Consider the following 22392-nt stretch of genomic DNA (forward strand, 5'->3'; position numbering starts at 1 on the left):
CTGACTCTCTGACTGACTGTCTGACTGACTGTCTGTCTGTCTGTCTGACTGACTGTCTGTCTGACTGTCTGACTGACTGACTGTCTGTCTGTCTGTCTGACTGTCTGTCTGACTGACCGACTGTCTGTCTGACTGACCGACTGTCTGTCTGTCTGACTGTCTGTCTGACTGACCGACTGTCTGTCTGTCTGACTGACTGTCTGTCTGTCTGACTCTCTGTCTGTCTGTCTGACTGTCTGACTGACTGTCTGACTGACTGTCTGACTGTCTGACTGACTGTCTGTCTGTCTGTCTGACTGACTGTCTGTCTGTCTGACTGTCTGACTGACTGACTGACCGACTGTCTGTCTGTCTGACTGACTGTCTGTCTCTGACTGACCGTCTGACTGTCTGTCTGTGACTGTCTGTCTGACTGTCTGTCTGTCTGACTGACTCTCTGTCTGACTGACTGACTGTCTGTCTGACTGTCTGACTCTGTCTGACTGACTGTCTGTCTCTGTCTGTCTGACTGTCTGTCTGACTGACTGTCTGTCTGACTGACTGACTGTCTGTCTGACTGTCTGACTGACTGTCTGTCTGTCTGACTGACTGTCTGACTGTCTGTCTGACTGTCTGTCTGTCTGTCTGACTGACTGTCTGTCTGACTCTCTGACTGTCTGTCTGTCTGACTGTCTGTCTGACTCTGTCTGACTGACTGACTGTCTGACTGACTGATCCGTCTGACTGTCTGACTGTCTGTCTGACTGACCGACTGTCTGTCTGTCTGACTGACTGTCTGTCTGTCTGACTCTCTGTCTGTCTGTCTGACTGTCTGACTGACTGTCTGACTGACTGTCTGACTGTCTGACTGACTGTCTGTCTGTCTGTCTGACTGACTGTCTGTCTGTCTGACTGTCTGACTGACTGACCGACTGTCTGTCTGTCTGACTGACTGTCTGTCTGACTGACTGTCTGTCTGTCTGACTCTCTGTCTGTCTGACTGTCTGACTGTCTGACTGTCTGTCTGTCTGACTGTCTGACTGACTGTCTGACTGTCTGACTGACTGTCTGTCTGTCTGTCTGACTGACTGTCTGTCTGTCTGTCTGTCTGTCTGTCTGACTGACTGTCTGTCTGACTGACTGTCTGACTCTCTGACTGACTGACTGGCTGACTGTCTGTCTGACTCTCTGTCTGACTCTCTGTCTGTCTGACTGTCTGACTGTCTGACTGACTGACTGTCTGACTCTCTGTCTGTCTGACTGTCTGACTGACTGTCTGTCTGACTCTCTGACTGACTGTCTGACTGACTGTCTGACTGACTGTCTGACTCTCTGACTGACTGTCTGTCTGACTCTCTGTCTGACTGACTGACTGTCTGACTGACTGTCTGTCTGACTCTCTGACTGACTGACTGTCTGACTGACTCTGTCTGTCTGACTGACTGACTGTCTGTCTGACTCTGTCTGTCTGACTGACTGACTGTCTGACTGACTGTCTGTCTGTCTGACTGTCTGACTGACTGACTGACTGTCTGACTGACTGTCTGTCTGTCTGACTGTCTGACTCTCTGACTGACTGTCTGTCTGACTCTGTCTGTCTGACTGACTGTCTGTCTGTCTGACTGTCTGTCTGACTGACTGACTGACCGTCTGTCTGACTGTCTGACTGACTGACTGACTGTCTGACTGACTGACTGTCTGTCTGTCTGACTGTCTGACTGACTGACTGACTGTCTGTCTGTCTGACTGACTGTCTGACTGACTGTCTGTCTGTCTGACTGTCTGTCTGACTGACTGACTGTCTGACTGACTGTCTGTCTGTCTGACTGTCTGTCTGACTGACTGACTGTCTGACTGACTGTCTGTCTGTCTGTCTGACTGACTGTCTGTCTGTCTGACTGTCTGACTGACTGACCGACTGTCTGTCTGTCTGACTGACTGTCTGTCTGACTGACTGTCTGTCTGTCTGACTCTCTGTCTGTCTGACTGTCTGACTGTCTGACTGTCTGTCTGTCTGACTGTCTGACTGACTGTCTGACTGTCTGACTGACTGTCTGTCTGTCTGTCTGACTGACTGTCTGTCTGTCTGTCTGTCTGTCTGACTGACTGACTGTCTGTCTGACTGACTGTCTGACTCTCTGACTGACTGACTGGCTGACTGTCTGTCTGACTCTCTGTCTGACTCTCTGTCTGTCTGACTGTCTGACTGTCTGACTGACTGACTGTCTGACTCTCTGTCTGTCTGACTGTCTGACTGACTGTCTGTCTGACTCTCTGACTGACTGTCTGACTGACTGTCTGACTGACTGTCTGACTCTCTGACTGACTGTCTGTCTGACTCTCTGTCTGACTGACTGACTGTCTGACTGACTGTCTGTCTGACTCTCTGACTGACTGACTGTCTGACTGACTCTGTCTGTCTGACTGACTGACTGTCTGTCTGACTCTGTCTGTCTGACTGACTGACTGTCTGACTGACTGTCTGACTGTCTGACTGACTGACTGACTGTCTGACTGACTGTCTGTCTGTCTGACTGTCTGACTCTCTGACTGACTGTCTGTCTGACTGACTGACTGTCTGACTGACTGTCTGTCTGTCTGACTGTCTGTCTGACTGACTGACTGTCTGTCTGACTGTCTGACTGACTGACTGACTGTCTGACTGACTGTCTGTCTGTCTGACTGTCTGACTGACTGACTGACTGTCTGTCTGTCTGACTGACTGTCTGACTGACTGTCTGTCTGTCTGACTGTCTGACTGACTGACTGACTGTCTGACTGACTGTCTGTCTGTCTGACTGTCTGACTGACTGACTGACTGTCTGTCTGTCTGACTGACTGTCTGACTGTCTGACTGACTGTCTGACTGACTGTCTGACTGACTGTCTTGACTGTTTTTAGACAACATTGTGTTTAATTGATCATTTATATTTATTGAAAGTGCTCAGAAAAAAATGAACTCTGTCTGCTGATGAAGATCATTTGAAGTGAAAGCCCCTGAATAGCTACTAAACGGACCTTGCGGTGAGATTGTGAGATTGCTGTTGTCCTTCAGAAAGCACTGTTAAAACCATCATGCAAGGTGATTCACTCCAGTTCAATTCAGTTTTCTTTATATCGCGCCGGTTCATAACAGAAGTCATCTCACTGCACTGTTCCTGTAGAGCAGGTCTACACCGGCCCAGCAATCCCCACCATGAGTTCAAATCATTTTACAGACTTCTTTTGGTGGCTGTCAGTAATTAATTAATAAGTTTATTACAACTTGGGTCTTATTTTTGTAGTTTGGGCCATTATTCCTATTGGTAATAACAACATTAAACTTAGTCAATCAATTACTGATATCTGGGCAATGCAGCAGCATAACTTTAAAAGTCAGATGGGCAGGAAACAGCAGTCAGATCAGAACTGCCTGACTTTGACCTACTGTACTTGCCGTAGTTGTGTACACACAGTTTTCCTGTACAGTGAGAGATTGTTACCTACATTTTGGGTGCACTTTACTTCCAAAGAAGTTGGTTTAGCTGATCTGGATACTGTCTACGACCTGTGTGATCATCTTACTATTCATGTTTGTCGCAACATCAGACTTTGTTGTCGCTATGTGGCTGCCTTTCCAGATGTCAAGAAGTACTTTGGCATCAGAACTGACAGAAATAAAGGCAAAGACTACGGTGATCCTTCCGGACTGCAGCTGGCCTCATCAACAAGACCCGGGACCCCCTGACACCGACCCATATTCCCTCTACTCTTGACTTTTGTAGTGCTTGCTTTTTATCTTTTTTATGTGTATTGTTATGCACCAACATACCAAGGCAAATTCCTTGTATGTGAAAGCCTACTTAATGTTTGCTCTGACGTTAGGTGGCCCCCCCTGCAGGTATATATCTCTGCAGTGGCTCTGCTGCCTTTCCAGAGCTCTCCAGTCATCCAGGCCTTATAAGGGCCTCCAGCACAGACCTGTCCCCTCATCCCTCCATTCATGCCCTCCTCTAACCTCCATCTGGTCTGGATCTGCTCTCATCCTCGACCTGCCCCCCTCCAGCCCCCACTCCCTCCCTGCTCCTGCTTCTCGCTGCCATTTCTGTATAAACAAGTGGAGTCTGACCATAACACTCAGACCACAGGCTTCACTCCTTCATTTTCACCCCCCTCTCCCTTCCCTGCTTCATTTCTTTTTCCACCTCAGCAAACCGTTTCTTTTCTACTTCTGTCTTCACAGGTGAAGTTAGTCAACTCAAACATGTCTTTTATCCAGTCGCATTATAAGGAGGAAGATATTTCAATAGCCGCTAAAGGTTACATTTACAAGAAAAGATCTCTGCTTCGCTCTGAAAGTTGAAAAGGTGAAGCTGATCAGAGGGCATAATGTTGTATTCATAAATCTGGGATTCCACTCAACTCTGCCTGGTTCACCGGTGGAGTGAGAGAGAGGTGCAGGAACAGCAGCGAGAGAAAGAGAAAGAGAGCCATCTTTTCTTCTTGACACCAGTGTCAGGCAGCGCTGTAATATGTCTTATTCAGACAGGAGGGGCACTGCTACATCATAGTCTGGAATGGGGCTCTGGCATGTGTGTGTGTGTGTGTGTGTGTGTGTGTGTGTTCCAGGAGACTCCCACTTGGCAATGTGTGATTTGGACGAGGTTTATATAAGGGGAGGGAAGGAGGGAGAGGATTTGGATGGGACAGGTGACAGGGAGACGTAGAGGGAGAGGGATCCAAAAAATGTGTTGGAGCGCTGTCCCGGTCAAATCAGGCAGTTTCTCTGTTGTGGCTACAGAGACCGAGCCAGCTCTTCACCTGACAAGATGTCAGTGACTAAGCCTCAAAAGACAAAAACACTTTGAGTCTCCATAGAGGAGCCGTCCTTGCAGGATACCGAACACAGCACGCCCAATGAGGGATTGATCATCTTATACATTCTGCCACTGAAATAAATCACAGCTCTTCTTCCATATGCTATGTTTATTCCACCAAATGTTTTCATCTATGAGATGATGATCATCTGGGATTAGTTCTGGTTTCTTAAGTTACGTGACTTCCCACTTTTCCATTTAATTAGACAATGAAAATCATTATTATAATATTAGAACCTGCTAGCGTTAGCGTTAGGCTTACATACATTAGATAATCAGAATATAGCATTTCTAATTCACATCAGACCATTTCTAATTTTTTTTTCTTTTCCCATTTCTTTTGAAATATAAAGATGTATATTCATGTTCATCACCCCAGCAGTGGATAGACAGGGACCAGTGCACAGTACATCAACAACATAGTTCAAGGAACAGCATAAATTCTTTATACACACTGTGTGTGGAGACCCAAACATTGAGCCCAGTACTCTGGGCATTACGTCATACTGGACGATGCCGCATCTCGGGAACATGTCATCCCAAAACCATGGGCATTAATGTGGTGCTCCAACAGCCTCCACTCTTCTGGTTTCAGTCTTTCCAGCAGATGTTGAACCTGCTGCAGGGGTTTGCTCCCTTTCAGACACCAGAGCATCAGGGAGGTCCAACACTGATGCTGAGCGATAAGACCTGGATCACCGTCGGTGATCCGGTTCATTCCAAAGGTGTTGGGTGGGGTTGAGGTCAGGGCTCTGTGCAGGCCAGTCATGTTCCTCCACACCAAACTGGGAAAGGCTTTTCTTTATGGAGCTGCTTTGTGCGCGAGGGCTTTGAAACCCTGTCGCCAGGCAAGAATGCAGAGAATGCCAGTGTTTGTTAAGTAAAACATCATGTTTATAGCACGCATGGTACGGAGAGTTACATTAGATGCAGGTCTGTGACAGAACATGACGCCTGGTCTCCTGCATGAAAGTCATCACTAATCCACTACCCCAAACCTCCATCCGCTACATAAAAGACACTACTTCCTGCATTGGCACTAAACACTGGCATTGGACATAAATCGTGAGGTGTGGAACAGTCCAAAATGATGGTATTGCTAGGGCTACTGGGCCGGGGCATTCTTCGGTTGCAACACAGGACCCTTCCTCAAAATGTTGCCACAATGTTGGAACCACACTATCGTCTAACATACCATTATATGCTGTAGCATTAATATTTTACTTCATTGGAACTAAATGGTCTCACCTGAACCATGAAAAACAGCTGCAGACTAGATAGGTAATGACCCCTTAATTACTTCAATAAATTGGCACCAACCTCAGCTTGCAAAGCAGTGTAGCTTCTGACCTTTGTTGGAATAAATAACTCTCTAAAGAGATAAAATATAATATAATTCAAGTTTTCCTTATTTTGCAAGAGAACCCTGAAGCTACAATCAAAGGCCCCTTTAATTGTCATATTGGCCCCTACACCTGAGCTTCACTGTCTCATCATCCACACACACAGTAAGAATGGTGTGTGTGTTTGTGTATGTCCAGGATTAGGGGGACCACTGGCACCAGGAGGTGTGTTTGGGGGAGGACATTACCCCTACAGAGTCCCTTCCGGTCACCACACCCCTCACATGCACGTACACACACACTCCCCAGGTGCAGTGGTGCGGGCCAGTATGTGGGATTAGCTGGTGTGCTCTGGCACTCTGTTCTGGTAATCCCTCTAATTTGTTAACAGGGCACACACACACGCGTACGCACACACACACACACACACACTGCTGCAGTTTGTTTTGGATTGCATCTCAACTCCTACTTTTGACTGCAGCACTAAGGACTGCTTGTTTCTTGTCATGTCATGTGAGAGACGAGATCCTCTTCTTCCTCCTCCTCTTCCTGCTGCTCCTCCACTCCCCTAATGAGCTAAAGGCATTCTCATTTGGCTATGATCAGCTAAGCTTTCCTTTAAAATTCACAGCATAAGAATGCCCCCCCCCGTGTCTTGCCATGACTGTCAGGGCTTTTACACACACACACACACACACCTTGCACAATGATAATCCTTTGTTGGCTGGATAACATGCAGAGAAGATGGGGTAATGCTAAAGTTCAGCACATGCTGGGATGAAAGAAGGTTGCATAGACTTTGAAAGAGAAAGAGGAACGGACAGAGAGTTACAGAGAGAGGGAAAATAAAAAGAAACGCAGCTCATGTTGATTCTCGAGATGCTACCTGTTAACTCTTTTTATCTGGGTTAGTCCTGTTGAGATCAACCGGCTCTGCAGGATACCAACACTCGCTTTGTTTCCGCCCAACTGTCAAATCACTTTCACCAAAACTTTTGTGATGCTGCTAAAATTCAAATGTGAGTTTAGCGGGTGTTTGGGCTACCCCGAAAGAAATAAAAAAATATCAACTCGTTCGATTGACGTGAAAAACATAAACTGCTGCTGGCAGCCGCTACCACCGCTTCTTTGTCAACTGTTCGGACGGATACGTCAGTCACTACTGTTTGGTTATTTCTTTCAAACAGAAAATGACTAACGTGAACATAATGTCAGACGGAATAATGAAGTGAAGATAAGAAAGCAATACAGAGCCGATGTCCTGACATCACCTTCAGGCTAGCCACCATTTTGTTAAATGTTTGCTAGCTAGCGTAGCCCAGTGCAGTCTTTGGTACAGGGTTTCTTTTCCTTGCCCTCTCTGAAAAAGTGGAATGTGTTCCTGGGGTTTGCTATTACAAATGAGTGTCTGCTACAGCACTTGCTATTGGACTTTGTGATTTTTACAATGTGAAACAATGATTAACTTTTTAGAATACAAAAATGACTTGGTTCCTCCCTTATCCACGATATCCACCCACACTCTTCTAATGCCATCTTTCCAACTTTTGAGCTAACAGCAGAAATATTAAATGAACAATGGCATTAGATTGTTTTTTGTTCTTTCCTCAGGAACAGTGAAGTTCTGCCTTCACTTTGGCTGATTCAGACTATGAATATGACTGAGGGAGATGTGTACTTAAAAAACAACATTCAAGAACTACTTTTCAGCTGTTGTGTAGAGAAGCACATGCCACTTTTCATCCTCCCAGATTCCTTATTTTCCAAAAAACAATCCCTTCTTTAAAGAGCATAAGATTTTTCAAAACCAAATATTGAATTTTCCATTCAGCTTTTCACTTTCGACACATCATAATTCACCAAAAGAAAAAAACAAACAATCCTTGGATGGGAACCCAGCTCGTGGCATGTAGGCCGACAGTAACAGCCTGTATAGCAGCGAGAGTTTGGGGTTTGCCTCTTGGTCTTTGGCCAGCAGCATCTGTGGCGAGCTGAGCTCAGAGATGACTCAGTTTCCCCAGAAGGAGGTTTTAGTCTGGCCGACCGGAGCTTCGGGAGTTGTGAAGTAGCTGCAGTGAAACACAGACTCAGACGCAGCAGATAAAGCCCGTACTGACTGAGATTGCCCGTACAGTTAGGGCGATTTAATTAAAGCTGCTGCTGTGTGGTCCTGTAGTGATTTTAGTCGCGAGCTATTAAAGCCAATTTAAAAGATGACGTTAAAACCCTGCTCTCAAACCACTTCATTCAAAACTAACAGACTACTTAAAGAATACTGGGAACTCGTCGCCAAACGAGCTCTGCTTTTTGAAATGATCTCATTAGGAGGAGACACACACACCGAATAAGTAAAACAGAAAAACATTCCTCTAGTTCTTACTGTAGCATGGAGGTATGCACAGTGCATACACATGAAAGAGTGTGTGTCTGTGTCTGCAGAGATGGAAACACACACACACACACACACACACACACACACACACACACACACACAAAGCTGATTTGCATGTAATTGTTGCCGTACTATGCTAGTGATAAACAACACATTAGCCATGCAAGGTGAGGAATTGTGCCTCGGTGCATGTGTATGTGTGTGTACCGGGGGGGGGCACTTCGAGATCATACACATGTTAATGACGCTGCTGGCTTAATAATGCAAAAAAAAAGGAAACTTTTTACAAGCTCGACGAGAGGCCAAGAGGGGAACACACACACAGCCGCCGTACCCTTGGCTCATGTCAGCTTTGTTCTGTATGTAAATGCCTCAGCGCTGACATCGGCCCCCTTACATCAAGACCCGCTCCGCTGCTGCACTTCCCGTATGCAAACCAGCTCAGCTCTCTAATCCACTTTTGATTGGACGGAGAGAGCGGGGGCTACTGTACAGCACGGCGTTCGTAAGCCTCCTTGATTGAGAGATCAAGGTGGAGGAGCACAGGAGGAAGGAGGAGAGTACAGTACTACACTAACCACAGCGATGGAATGAAATGCAGACGGGTGAATGAGAGGGAGAGAGGGAGAGCCGGAGGAATCAGGATTAGAGCGGTGGACTTTGTATTTGAATCACCTTACTGGGGAAAATAACTTTGTAGTCTCAAGGTTACCAGTCAAACTGGGAACCTGACACCTCCCTGCATGTCCTGAGGAGGTTCCACTCTCTAGTAGTTCACAAGAAAAAGCAAGGATTTGAGAAAAGTTAGAAAAAGATGAATATCATTTTGTTCATCAGAAATATGTTTTTAATCTTCTTTCCTATCATCTTTAGACCCCCTTGTGGGGGCCCAACCCCCAGGCTGGGAACCACTGCACTGAGCACTTTGCAATGATCAATTCTATATGTGGCTGAAGTTTGTGTGTTAACAACAGTGAGTGACACAAGTCTTGTCAGTCGAATGTACGCGGAGGTTTACCCATCAGTGTCATCATGCTCCATGTGATGAAATTCAGTTTACAGTTTGCCTGTATGATTAAAAAACCATAAACCTTGAAGTCAATTCTCACAAGTAGAGCACCAGTATATTTTACAAAATATAAAGAAGAGCGAAACTGTAAATTGAATGTAAAAGCGTCCATGTCAGTGGAGTTAGCGATGCTCCACTCTCTCAGTGTTTGCCTTCTTCTCGGCCGCCGGCCACAGAGAAAAACGATGTAATAATCCGACAGCGCTGCATTAATCGCACACTTTGCGTCGTTCTGGGCTTCCTCTGTAATTGTACAGATTTGACTCCCTCTCTCTGTCTCTCTCTTCCTCCCTCCCTCCCTCCCTCATCTGTAATAGCTGTGATTTAATTTAGCTATTTAACCTGTAATTCCAGCAATATTTATTGAGGAGCGAGGGGGAGAAAATTGGGCCATTAGCCGCCCCAGATGAATACACTGAGATGAAAATGAACGCCGCTAACTGCCAGTTGACCTTCGCACCGATTTCTAGCCGTTCCCTCTCTTCCCTTTTTTATTAGCCGCAGCCACAGTAATTATGGCAAATTGAATCATAGTGAAAACTGGAATCAGTCAGTAATGAGAGTTTTATACTGTGTGAACCCGGACCAGGAAGGAGGAACGCAGAGCGTAGAATACCTAGAAGCAAGTGCTACTGAAGGATGGAGGGATGAGGGATGGAGAGATGGATAGAGGCATGGAAGCCAGTGTATTTGTCACTGCGTATGGTTTCTCCTCCATATGGCTTCTGCTGGAGGACACACACACACACACACACACACAATGACATGTAGTGTCTCGATAGAAAACATATCCAAAGATAAATGCATGCATGAAAACACACACACAGCTGAAGTTGTGTCATTGCTCGGAAGAAAATGTGATAACATGTCATAGTGACATTATAAATACTGCTGTAGCATTTTGATTTGTGTGTGTGTGTGTGTGTGTGTGTGTGTGTCTCCATAAAACGATCAACCCTTTTTAAGAAATATGAAAAAAGAATACAACTTTTATTATCCAGGACAGCACACATTTTCCTCTTCTCTCAGACTTGTCCAAACAGGTTGTGCTGCCAGAGTGTGTGTGTGTGTGTGTGTGTGTGAATGCGAGCCAAACAAAACACAGGCACAGGGCCAGACTGCACTCCAACTGATAGAGAGAGAAAGGCTTTAAGCACCAGACACAGAGAGAGAGCTATATGTAGAATAATGGTTTTGAATGGAGTCTCCCACTGACAGGCTGATGTTAAGTCACTTCATTTCGTCAGCACCTGTATGTTATACTTTTCCCCCTATTTTTGTTCTTTTCCTGATGATTTCTGGGACGTTGCTTCCATGGCTGAAAATCCAAACCCTTGTAAGCACGAGTGTGTGCGGGTTTACCAGTCATCCTAAATAAAGGATAAGGATTTGGCCATTTTTTGGCCAATTTCTTGCAGTTCTATAATGGATTTGTGTGATTTTTATCAATTTTAAAACTGTAAAAATGACCATATGTTCTTGTATTTCCAGTATTTCCATTAAAATGAGATGCTAGGAAAGAGTTAGCCTACTTTGAAATAAAAAAAAACTTAACAAATGGTAATAAATTAAAATATATTAACATGACTTGAGGCATATTTAATGCCGTTACCATATCAAAATAATGCTCACAGCTGCTCACAAATGCTTCGTTACCACTAATCACTGAAGCCACGGGCTAAACCCTGGACTGAATATTAGATTTCCTTGTAATCCCTCAAAAGCAGATAGCAAGATACAATTTAACTATAGCACAGAAACACTTACTTGGTCTGTTTTTACCAAAAATGTATCAACAATGTTTTAAGGCTACAAGATACAGAAGTATAAAAATCAACGTATCTGACTCTAAACTATAGCAAGACTTCAGCAACCAGTAACATTGGAGCTAATTTGATCTCAATACCCTTGGAGAAAAAAACGAACCTGTTTTAATTCCACTCTTTTGGCGACCGAGCCTATTACACATGAGCTGTATAATCTATATTTTGCCAAAATGTTTTGAAATATTAGCTAACTAGCTAGCTAACTAGCTGATGGCTGACATGTGTTGCGTTAGCATTGCTTCCTTCCTCTTCTTTGTCTGCTGTCTTCCTGTCTCTAAAGCCTGAAATATGACCATTCTTTGTTCTTTTGTGTCCTTTCTGCTTCCTATCCAAATTATTCACTCTATCGATTCACAATTTTTTATATTTAACTCCACATATTTTCAACATCCAAATTCTCAGTAGAGCATAGGAGTTATAACCTTAAATGTAATACCTTTCTGGCACGGAAGAAAATAAAGCCATTAACTACTCCTGTGCTTTATCTGCTATGACAAGTCAAAATGCCTGCTGTGAAAAAGGTCAGTACAGTGCCATGCAAGACAGAATATCATGCTAAACTTTGTTCATTTGGCAAAAATAAATTCCTAGAAAGACTAAATAACTTAGTTTCACGCATGTTGCATTTGACTGACAGCGTCGAGTGAAGATAATTCAGAGCAGGTCTCACAAACAGGACACAAAGAACCGGTCTACATGTTTGCTCGTCAGTGAGGTAGCATTAACATGACAGATGGACCTAGACTTTGGCAAGACAGCGAACATAAAGCCAGTGATGTCGTGGTACATAACAGGACCTAATGCAACATACAGTAAGCAAAGGACAATACGAGATGGTGTAGTCCCTCATTCCCTCACTCAAACAGCACTCAGGTAGGCTCCTCCCTGAGGGCAGGGCCTAAGCAACACAGAGTAGCTTAAATTTCTGAGTTCTCAGACCATTTTCACAATTGAGAATGACTTCCGGATGGGAGCTGAAACGCCTTGAATTTGAAAACAGTGTCCAGATGACTACGACTGAAACCTTTTCTACAAAGGACAATACGTTTTACATGGCAGTACTAACCCCCCCCCACACACACACACACACACACACAACCACACACACACACACACACACACAGCCCACAATTACTGTAAATACACATACAGTAGGTCATAATTCAAACTGTGTGTGTGTGTGTGTGCATGTAAGAAAGAAACACAGAGAGACAGAGGAGAGAAAGGAAGTAAGTATCTATGCAGATGCAGAGGAGCGAGTGTGTTTTCTCATTCAGTCCCACACACACACACACACACACACACACACAACACTCCATAAAACATGGTTCTCTGCATTCTACCAAATCAAGTGATGAGCAGCTCCCTCTCTCCCTGTTTTTTCATATGGAAATAGGAAATAATGGGGTGATTAAATAGAGTCGTATATTAAAGTACAGCTGACATTAGAATTAGCATAATGTGCTCTCGCCTCGGGCTGCATACTTTATTTGCCATCTGCGTTGGACTCCTTTCCCCCGGGAGGGTGCACACACACACACACACACACACACTCACACACACATATACACACTTCCCCCAAACAAAAAACACGACCCGCTCCTTCCACTGCGGCCAGAGAGAAATGGCGTTTCAGTGCAGAAACAAACAGTAGCTCACTCTTCCTTTCACACACACACACACACACACACACACACACCCCTCTGCTCTTAATTGTTGAGCAGAAATGAACATCGCCCCCCCCCCCAAACGACTTCTGTCGGCAGACAAGAAGTTCGGCTGAAAGAATAAAGATGGAGGGAGGATCTTCTCTCTCTCTCTCCATTTTCACTCATGGCTCAACGGGTTGAGCGAAGAGAGAGAGAGAGAAGTGTTTGGAGTGTTCAGGGTCTTAAGATTCAGCAGTAAAACAGCTTGTGTGTGTGTGTGTGTGTGTGTGTGTGTGTGAGCATAGAGAGAGAAAGGTGCACACAAAGCTGAGGCAGGGGGAGCTGTTATTTTCATTGTGTGTGTGTGTGTGTGTGTGTGTGAATGTGCTGTCCACTATAATTAAGTCAAAAGGCTTTACAGGACTGTGGAGGTGAACAGCTGTTCCGCCGCTCGCCTGTCCTCCTTAACACACTCACACACACTCACACACACACACACACACACGAGCGAGCGAGAGAAGGAGAGAGATGTTTCCATGAGAAGAGGTTAGGTCTTTAAGTTTCATGTCAAATAGAGAGATATTTAATTATTTAATTACTGAAATTATTCAATTATTATTAATACTTATTTTTCTGCTGATTTAAAAAAATAGATGAAATATCACTGATTTGTTATTATATTTCTCATAGGTAATTTATTGGGCTCTTATTTATTTTTTGCATTAGGATGTGCATTTCCACATTGGCACTTAATGGGAGAAAAGTGGATACTTAGATGTGTGCATAAATTAAATTAAATAGAACTTTCTCCCCATAGTAGTGCATTCTGATATAAACATATCTATAAATATGACAATGAAAACAATATTAGTATACAGCATACATTTCTGTATTTATGTGTGTGTGTTTGCGTGTAGCTGCCAGACATAGCCAGGACCATGTACACACATAAGTGAAACAATTACAGCAGCATATGTTTCCACTAGCATCTGAAATTAGCGTAGTAGGTCAAGACAACAAGCTTTCATTTAATAAATACAAGAGCAAGAGCGCAATTACTATTATCTGTGTGTGCGTGCGTGCGTGCGTGCGTGCGTGCGTGCGTCGTGCGTGCGTGTGCAGGGGTGTCTGTGTATAATCCCTGTTGGAGTGCTCCTCAGCACTCTGTTTAGTGTTTTTTAGTCGTGGATCTGGCTTGGCTGTGGTAACAAGTCCCCTTTGAATTGTGGGAAGCAGTGTGTATGTGCATGTGTATTATATAAAAGCACTTGTTGTTAAAGGTAGAAAAAAGAGCAAGGTTTGCTCTCTCGATTTGTCTTGGAAAAGCATTTTTGGATTTTTGGGTCATTTGTTTTTCTCTGATTTCACCTCATTTATTACAATTGATTAACTCTAAAGGAGTTGATGTTTAGCCTGTGTGATTGCAGAGTCAATATTTAAGGTCCTCTGCTGCCTAGGAAATGGTTAAAACAAGTCTCAAGTCTCTCAACATTATGGAGTATTGAAGACTGTGACTTGTTTATTCGGACTAGGTCATAACACAGATACAACTTTTTAATGCTAAAAACTTCATATAGCCAATCAACATAAATTTGCTCTCCTTCTGCCTTTTATGCTATCATGCTATCCATGTGTATTGGAAACCATTTTTCTTAATACACTCATTTATTTTTCTTAAATTCTTTTTTAAACATTTTACTCCCAAGAAGAGCTGAGACCTTTATTTGCTGGTTAGTCTTCCTTAAATAACTCTTGAAGTTGTACATCCTTCATCTTCACCAAAAAGAGTTTGGCATCTCTAACTCTGCAAACATTACAGACTCTCTGCTTGGAGAGACTCTCCTGGCTTTTTAAAATGATTCACTCTGCACGCACATGCAATCATGCACACATACATCTACCATCATGCTTAATGTACATGTAAGCCCAGATGCAGACACACAGTCACACACTGTAATAATTCAGCACTTTGTATTGGGGGATTCACTCTGTACCAAGCGAGAGATTAAGCACCTCTTAAAACATGGATCCAGTGTGGGCCAATGCAGTTTGACTGTGAATATGCAGTTGTCAAAAGTGTGATAAGTACGTAGCATTTATGTGACAACATGATGAGCCAAGGCCTTTCCAGCTACTGGGAGTGTTAGACAGAATATAAAGCATACAAGCTTATCGCATCTCAGCCAAGGCCTTTCAACCAAGAAAAGTTAAAACACTGCAAATAAGATGTTATTAAAAAAGCAACATTGTCAACGACTATTTAATTCATGAATGAAGTAGATTTTACTTTGACCTAATAAGGTCTTAAAAAAGGAATCCATGTTTTATTTTGTACTTGAAAAACGCTTTTCATTTCAGAGATGTTTGTCCATCTCTGAAATTCTAAGAATGTAATATAAATGAGTTGGTTCTCAGCTGAAATATTTAATGTATTTCTTTCTCTGTGTGTTGCAGGTGGCAGAGATGAGCCTTCCAGCTATATATGTACCACATGTAAGCAGCCCTTCCCCAGCGCCTGGTTCCTGCTGCAGCATGCCCAGAACACCCATGGCATTCGCATATACCTAGAGTCCAACCCGTCCAGCACAGCCCTCACCCCACGCATCACTATGCCTCCACCCATGGGTAACGACTCCATCCCGCAGTCCCCCCTCACCAACTTTCTCGGGGACAACAACCCCTTCCACCTCCTAAGGATGACAGCCCCCCTGCTCCGGGAGCCTCCCCCAGGCTTCGTGGAGAACCGCCTCCCCAACACGCCTCCATTCGTCAGCCCGCCTCCCCGCCACCACCTGGACCCCCATCGGCTGGAACGCCTTAGCGCAGAGGAAATGGGCCTCATCTCCCAGCACCCCAGTGCCTTTGAGAGGGTGATGCGGCTAACGCCCATGGCCATGGAGTCCCAGTCCATGGACTTCTCCAGGCGGTTACGTGAGTTGGCAGGGAACACCAACAGCACCACACCACCGTTGTCACCCAGCAGGGCCAACCCTATGCACCGACTACTAAACCCCAACCCCTTCCAGCCTGGGCCAAAATCACCCTTTCTGAGCACCCCTCCCTTACTGCCGATGCCCCCAAACAGTACCACCCCTCCCCAGACACAGAACAAGATCAAGTCCTGTGAGTTCTGCGGTAAGACCTTCAAGTTCCAGAGCAACTTGGTGGTGCATCGGCGCAGCCATACTGGAGAAAAACCATACAAGTGCCAGCTGTGTGACCATGCCTGCTCTCAGGCGAGCAAGCTGAAGCGCCACATGAAGACCCACATGCACAAGGCTGGATCCCTGACGGGGCGCTCAGATGATGGATTGTCCACCACAAGCTCCCCAGAGCCTGGAACCAGTGATGTGACAGGTGAGGGCATGAAGAATCGTGATGGAGACTTCCAGGGGGAAGGCAATGAGGAGGACGAAGAGGAGGAGGAAGAAGAGGAACTTGAGAATGAAAGTCGACCGGAATCCAACTTCAGCATGGAGTCTGAGTTCTACCGGAACAGGGAGAATGGCTCTAAACCGCCTTCAGAGGAGAAGTCATCATTCGCCCTTGAGAAGATGGTGGAAGGTGGGGGGCTCAACTCTATACAGCAGTACAATAATTTGATAGTTGACAATCGTAAAAGGATGCCCTTCTCCAAGAGGTGCTTGGATGGCCAGCGGGAGACTGGGGATGAGGACTCAGTGGCTGGGGAGATGGACCACCACCAGCAGGAAGAGAGGACAACCATTAATGGCCGGAACTGTGGCTCCGGTGACTCTTTCTCAGGCCTGTTTCCCCGTAAGCCCACCCCCATCACCAGCCCCAGCCTGTCCAACTCCTCAAATAAGAGGATCAAGATTGAGAAGGACTTGGACATTCCCCCAGCACCTCACATCCCCTCTGAGAACGTCTACTCCCAGTGGTTGGTGGGCTATGCCGCCTCACGCCACTTCATCAAAGACCCTTTCCTAGGCTTCACTGACTCCAGACAATCGCCCTTTGCCACCTCTTCTGAGCACTCGTCTGAGAATGGCAGCCTGCGGTTCTCAACGCCTCCGGGTGACCTGCTGGATGGCGGCCTGTCAGGCCGCAGCGGCACTGCCAGTGGAGGCAGCACGCCTCACCTGGGTGGAGGCCCCGGTCCAGGCCGACCCAGCTCCAAGGACAGCAGGAGGTGCGATACCTGTGAATTCTGCGGCAAGGTGTTCAAGAACTGCAGCAACCTGACGGTGCACAGGCGCAGTCACACTGGTGAGAGGCCCTACAAGTGTGAGTTGTGCAACTATGCCTGTGCCCAGAGCTCCAAGCTCACACGCCACATGAAGACACATGGCCAGCTTGGTAAGGAGGTCTACCGCTGTGACATTTGCCAAATGCCCTTCAGCGTGTACAGCACTCTGGAGAAACATATGAAAAAGTGGCATGGAGAACATTTGATGACCAATGAGGTCAAAATTGAACAAGCAGAGAGAACCTAAACCAGGTTCTCTGTTTCCATACTCTTTGCCACACCTTGACTTAAAAAATAAACAGAATGGGGTAGCTGGATACTCTTTTTCTGAAATTTTAATTTTGGGTTGATTTTGTGTTTTTAAGAAACTGCCAACTGAGAAAAAAGTGAAAACAGAGATCTTAACACCAATTGAAGCTGTCTAAACTGCCTCATTTGGGGTTCCTTTTTAAACAATCAGTCAGTTGAGTTATAACATATGTGGAGCCTTTAACTGTGCAATAATTTCTGTATTTATTGGATTTTGTATTTTGGCATGTGCAGGTACATTTTATTTAGGCATTTAAAAAAATATAGTTTTATTTTTATTTTGCGTTATTCTGTTTTTTAAAAACCCACATGATATCCTGAGAGTTTTTTAAAAGACAAAAGTCCATTTTAAGTAATCTTTTTTGGCCGCTGCTTGTAGGAAATTGTATATTAAACTAAACGTGTGATTTTTTGAAGAGAAGCTGAATTAAATCTTCAATTTGAAAGTGGCGTTAACTGAGAATGCTAGAATTAGTCTATTTTGTGTGATAACAATACGCGGACAACAATCCTTTGGCATTGTAGCATGAACTGACTCTAAAACATGTCACTATAATTGGATATGTAGCACTGAGTGTCATATATGACAGTAAATCTAAAATCCAAGAGGATCCCAAGGTTCATAAACCCTGTCTCCTCCTGAGAACATCATTACCAGCCAGAAGAAACAGATTCTAGATAAGGCAGCTGCTGACTGGTACGTAGTACCAAGCCCCGACAACGCTATGACAACCACCCCTCATTCCTTCTGATTTCCACCCCTCCCCCGCCCCCTCCACTTACTACCATATTACCTACATTCATACATCCATGTATTATATTTTTCATGAAGCCATATGATCTAGGCTATATTATTTATTAGGAGTAAACTGAGCATGAAGCCATGCAAGACGAGTATGCACAGAGATACACAGAAGAATGAGACAAGAGACATCTCAGGGTGAGCTATACTACTTTTCTTTATTTACCCATTCAGTCCTGTTTCCAGAAGCATTTCCATTTCATCATATGTTGAAATAATTAGGGACAGTTGTGTCCTCTACGGCATCCTTTGCTGCCCTCTGTCCCCCCTACCAGGCTAATATCCAAGCTGTATCCTCATATGAAAGTGATTATACTCATTTATATTTAAAGTCACTGCTTCTAATTATACCATTAATTAGTTTAGAGAGGGTTACATATATGTGCATACATGGCAGATGCCACTACTTTAACTAGATTTTTTCAGAAAATTTAATTCTCAGATTTTATTGTCGACATTTATAAAAATCAACATCCCTATGCATTTTTTTTTGTGCTAAAATATCTTACAATTTGTACAGTGAATTTTGGCTATAGTGATTCTATAACTGTATAATCTGAATAATGAAGTCACCTCTCCAGGAATAGGAATCCTTCAAAGTTTCACTGTGTGTTGCAGGACAGTTTTTTGTAGGAGAGGAGAAATATATCAGTGTGTGCTGAAATAGTAAGAAAAGCAGCATCAGTTCGCTCCATGCCCCTTTGTTTGTTTTAATATCATAACCCCAGTTTTCGTTTGGCCCCATCCACCTTCATTGTGGCACTTTTTTATTTTTAAATCAGATCTGATTTGAATGCTGTCAATGTACAAATTCAGAGCTCCTAACAACAGACCCACACTTTATGATTTCTCCGTCAGACACACACACATAGAGCTGGACAGGAAAGGTACTGAAGGGTCTAGAGCTTGGGATCTCCTGACGCTGAAGTGCCCAGGGTTGTTAGGCGAGGCTTTCCCAATGCTGGCACTATAAAATTGAAAACAAAAATTATAATTTATTTGGGACAGTTTTTGTACTGCCATACAATTTGACATGAGTGTGCCTTGAATAATGATCTTCCTGTTTATTGTCTCAGACAAATGCAACACTTTTTATGAAGCATCAAATTGAATAAAAAAAAAGTTTAATTGTGTTAACCTTAACGTGTAATTTGACATTTCAACAGAATTATTTAAATTAATACAAATGAAACAATGCTGAGTTTAGGTTAAGGAGTACCCAGCACAATATCAATGTGTCTGTGTGTGTATATATGTATGCATATGTACATATAAAGGCACAAACATATATATAGATATATATTAAATTCCTCACCCATAAGGACAAGCGTCTGTCCCTCAGCAGAAAATTCCAGGAGTGGACAAAAGCCACGCAAAAAGTCAAGGAAGAGACTCGACAAAAATCAGGAAATGCAGAAACTAAAAAAAGAATTTAGTGCACTCTGTCTTAAAACAAGTTTACAGTATTGAAACAAGTACAAGGGTAAAATAATATTTGTGTGTATGTGTGTTTTAAACAAATGAGTATTTTTTCCCCAGGTTTGCTTCTAAAGTTTCCCTGAATGCCGTAGTGGCGATGTGTATATTGTTTCTTTTCTATTTCTTTTTTCTTTTCTTTTTTTTTTGGTGACGGGGTTTTAATATATATATAAATATATATGAATATATATTACATTTTTCTTGTTTACTGTAAAAGTATACCAGTATTTGTAATATTGGAGAATGCCTGGGCATTTTACAAAAATAGAAAAAAGGTTGTTTTTTATTTTTTACTTTGCAGTCCAATTTAAATTGTGGGTCTCTTAAACTGTTTTTGTCACTGTAACTGTAAAAGTCTTCAGTTTTAGTAACTTTTCTTCTGCCTTGGGTGTAATGAAATAAAAAATAAACAAATTAAAAAATGACTGAGCTGTAACAAACTTGGATTTGGTGGTGGGGTGGCTGTTGGGGTGGGGGTGGGTGGAGAGCAGATGGAGGATTTCTCCCTTCGAAATGACGGAACATTGGTTCTGCTTTTCAGGAAAAACACACTGAGAATCCTGACTTGTATCTATTTTTCTTCTTCTGGAATGGATTATTCTTCATGGATGGTTTGAAATACATGTGTAGGCACTTGCTGTCTTTCATAAGGAGCTTGTCTTTTTTAACTTGTAGGCTATGTGCATCCTTTTGTGAATAGGGTACTCTGAGTACCGCGGGACGTCTTGCTCTTATATCGGTGCAGGGGGGAGGGGGACTTCATTCCGATGACCAGACACAACTCACAGGCTGCCACGATCTAGCTCTCCTCTCATGAGGCAGGATAACTAACCTGATGAATTTGTACTGTTGTAAGGAATCTTGTTGTACAGAAGGGGCCTTTTAGTGACAAAAACACACGTCTATGTTTTGTTTCCCGCTCCATTGGTTGTACATAGTTTTCTATGACTACGCTGTTTTCATTTTGTTTGACTTTTGTTATTTCTTTTTATTTGTTTGTGATTTGTTTGTGACTGGCACTGGCAGTGACTTCCTGTGTCTGGGGGTGGGGTTGGGGGGGTTATTTTGTTTGACCTTTGTGACCTCCATGTCAGTTTTCAGGCACATGCCTCCCCCATTGATATTTCTCGGCATGAGAACAGAGCACAAATACAAGCTGTTACAATTCTACATCCTCTGCTTGTTTGTCTCATTTTGTTCTGTGAGCTGGTCTGGCAGAAAGGGACCGTGGAAACACACTGATCGACATAAACCGAAGATATTATTCACACACTCTTAAATTCTGCTTACGGTTTCAGAGTCCTGAAAACATAGGCTACATATTAACTGCAAACACATTTACTGCTGCTGACACTGACCACAAAACCCACAGTCATAAGAACAGCTGCCAATCAAAGAAGTGCCGAGATGACGAAGAAGAAAACAGCCTGACTTTTGCCCGGCCGTACTGTATATTCCATTCCTTTAATGCTTTTTACAACTCATAGCAAATGGTCGGTGCTTGGATAAAGCCCTGAAAGCTACTGAGTGTCCCATCAGCAGCACCTCTCTAAACCTCTCTAAAGTTGCATTTCATCGTTTTCTTATGACAGCAGACTTATTTTGTCAGCCACTTCCTGAAACGTTCTTCTTTCCTGTTTTTATTGGCTCTCCCACCAGGTCCTTCCAATCAAAATCAAATCAGTTCCACATTCCATATTGACAGCAGTTTGTAGTCAAACAGTAATGCTGTTTGCGATGTCACTATTTAAATACACGAAGTGACTCTATAGGCTGAGGCTTGTGTTCGCTGTGATGTCACTGCGATCAGCTGGTTACAGTAAACATGACCTTCAGACTCCGCTGTCTTCTGCTCCGTTTTTTAAAGTTCACCGCATGACAAATCGACGGTGCGTTAGTGACGCATGGAAAGCACATAAATGCATTGAATTAAACACTCGAGTCCACAGCATAAGAGTCCATTGACTACTTCAGATAGTTTGGACTAGTCTAAGCCATTCAACACATCACAATTTCCTGTTTTCCTGTTTATGACTGCACTGCATTTTCTGCATGGTGTAGTCATTAACAGGCTACTTATACATATGCGTGTATGTAAGTACATTTGAATTCCTTCTGAGCGTCTATAATTAATTATGAAATATTCCTAACACTCCTGTTTATTTATCCAGTTTAAACTACATACAATACATACACCTGAGCACATCACAAGGTAACTTTGCAGTGTAGCTACTAACACATTACTTGTATGCATACAGTGTAAGAACATTGGAATTCCTTTTGAGTGTCTATAGTTAAATTTGAAGCCTTCAGTGAAAACATTTCTAATGCTTCGGGTCATTATTTATTTATTATCGTACTGCCCAGTTTAAACCATGTACATATACACTTTGCAGTGCCTCAACAGGATGTTTTTATACGTATACTATAGGTATACATTAATTCATTTGGAGCATCTATAATTAAACCTCAGTGAAA

At 43.6% G+C, this 22392-nt stretch overlaps 1 protein-coding gene across 2 annotated transcripts in view; it reads left to right on the forward strand.

The window, feature by feature from the left end:
- bcl11ba (BAF chromatin remodeling complex subunit BCL11B a) overlaps positions 1-20339 on the forward strand; it is a 47811-nt gene extending 27472 nt beyond the window's left edge. For both annotated transcript variants that reach the window (XM_044166639.1, XM_044166640.1), the window contains exon 3: positions 15569-20339. In XM_044166639.1, the coding sequence (XP_044022574.1) occupies positions 15569-17571 (2003 nt within the window). In that variant the 3' untranslated portion in view covers positions 17572-20339. The remainder of the gene's footprint in view (positions 1-15568) is intronic.
- Positions 20340-22392: the final 2053 nt, after the last annotated feature.

This window comes from Siniperca chuatsi, linkage group LG15 (assembly GCF_020085105.1).
Source record: "Siniperca chuatsi isolate FFG_IHB_CAS linkage group LG15, ASM2008510v1, whole genome shotgun sequence".
NCBI classification, from domain to species: Eukaryota; Metazoa; Chordata; class Actinopteri; order Centrarchiformes; family Sinipercidae; genus Siniperca; species Siniperca chuatsi.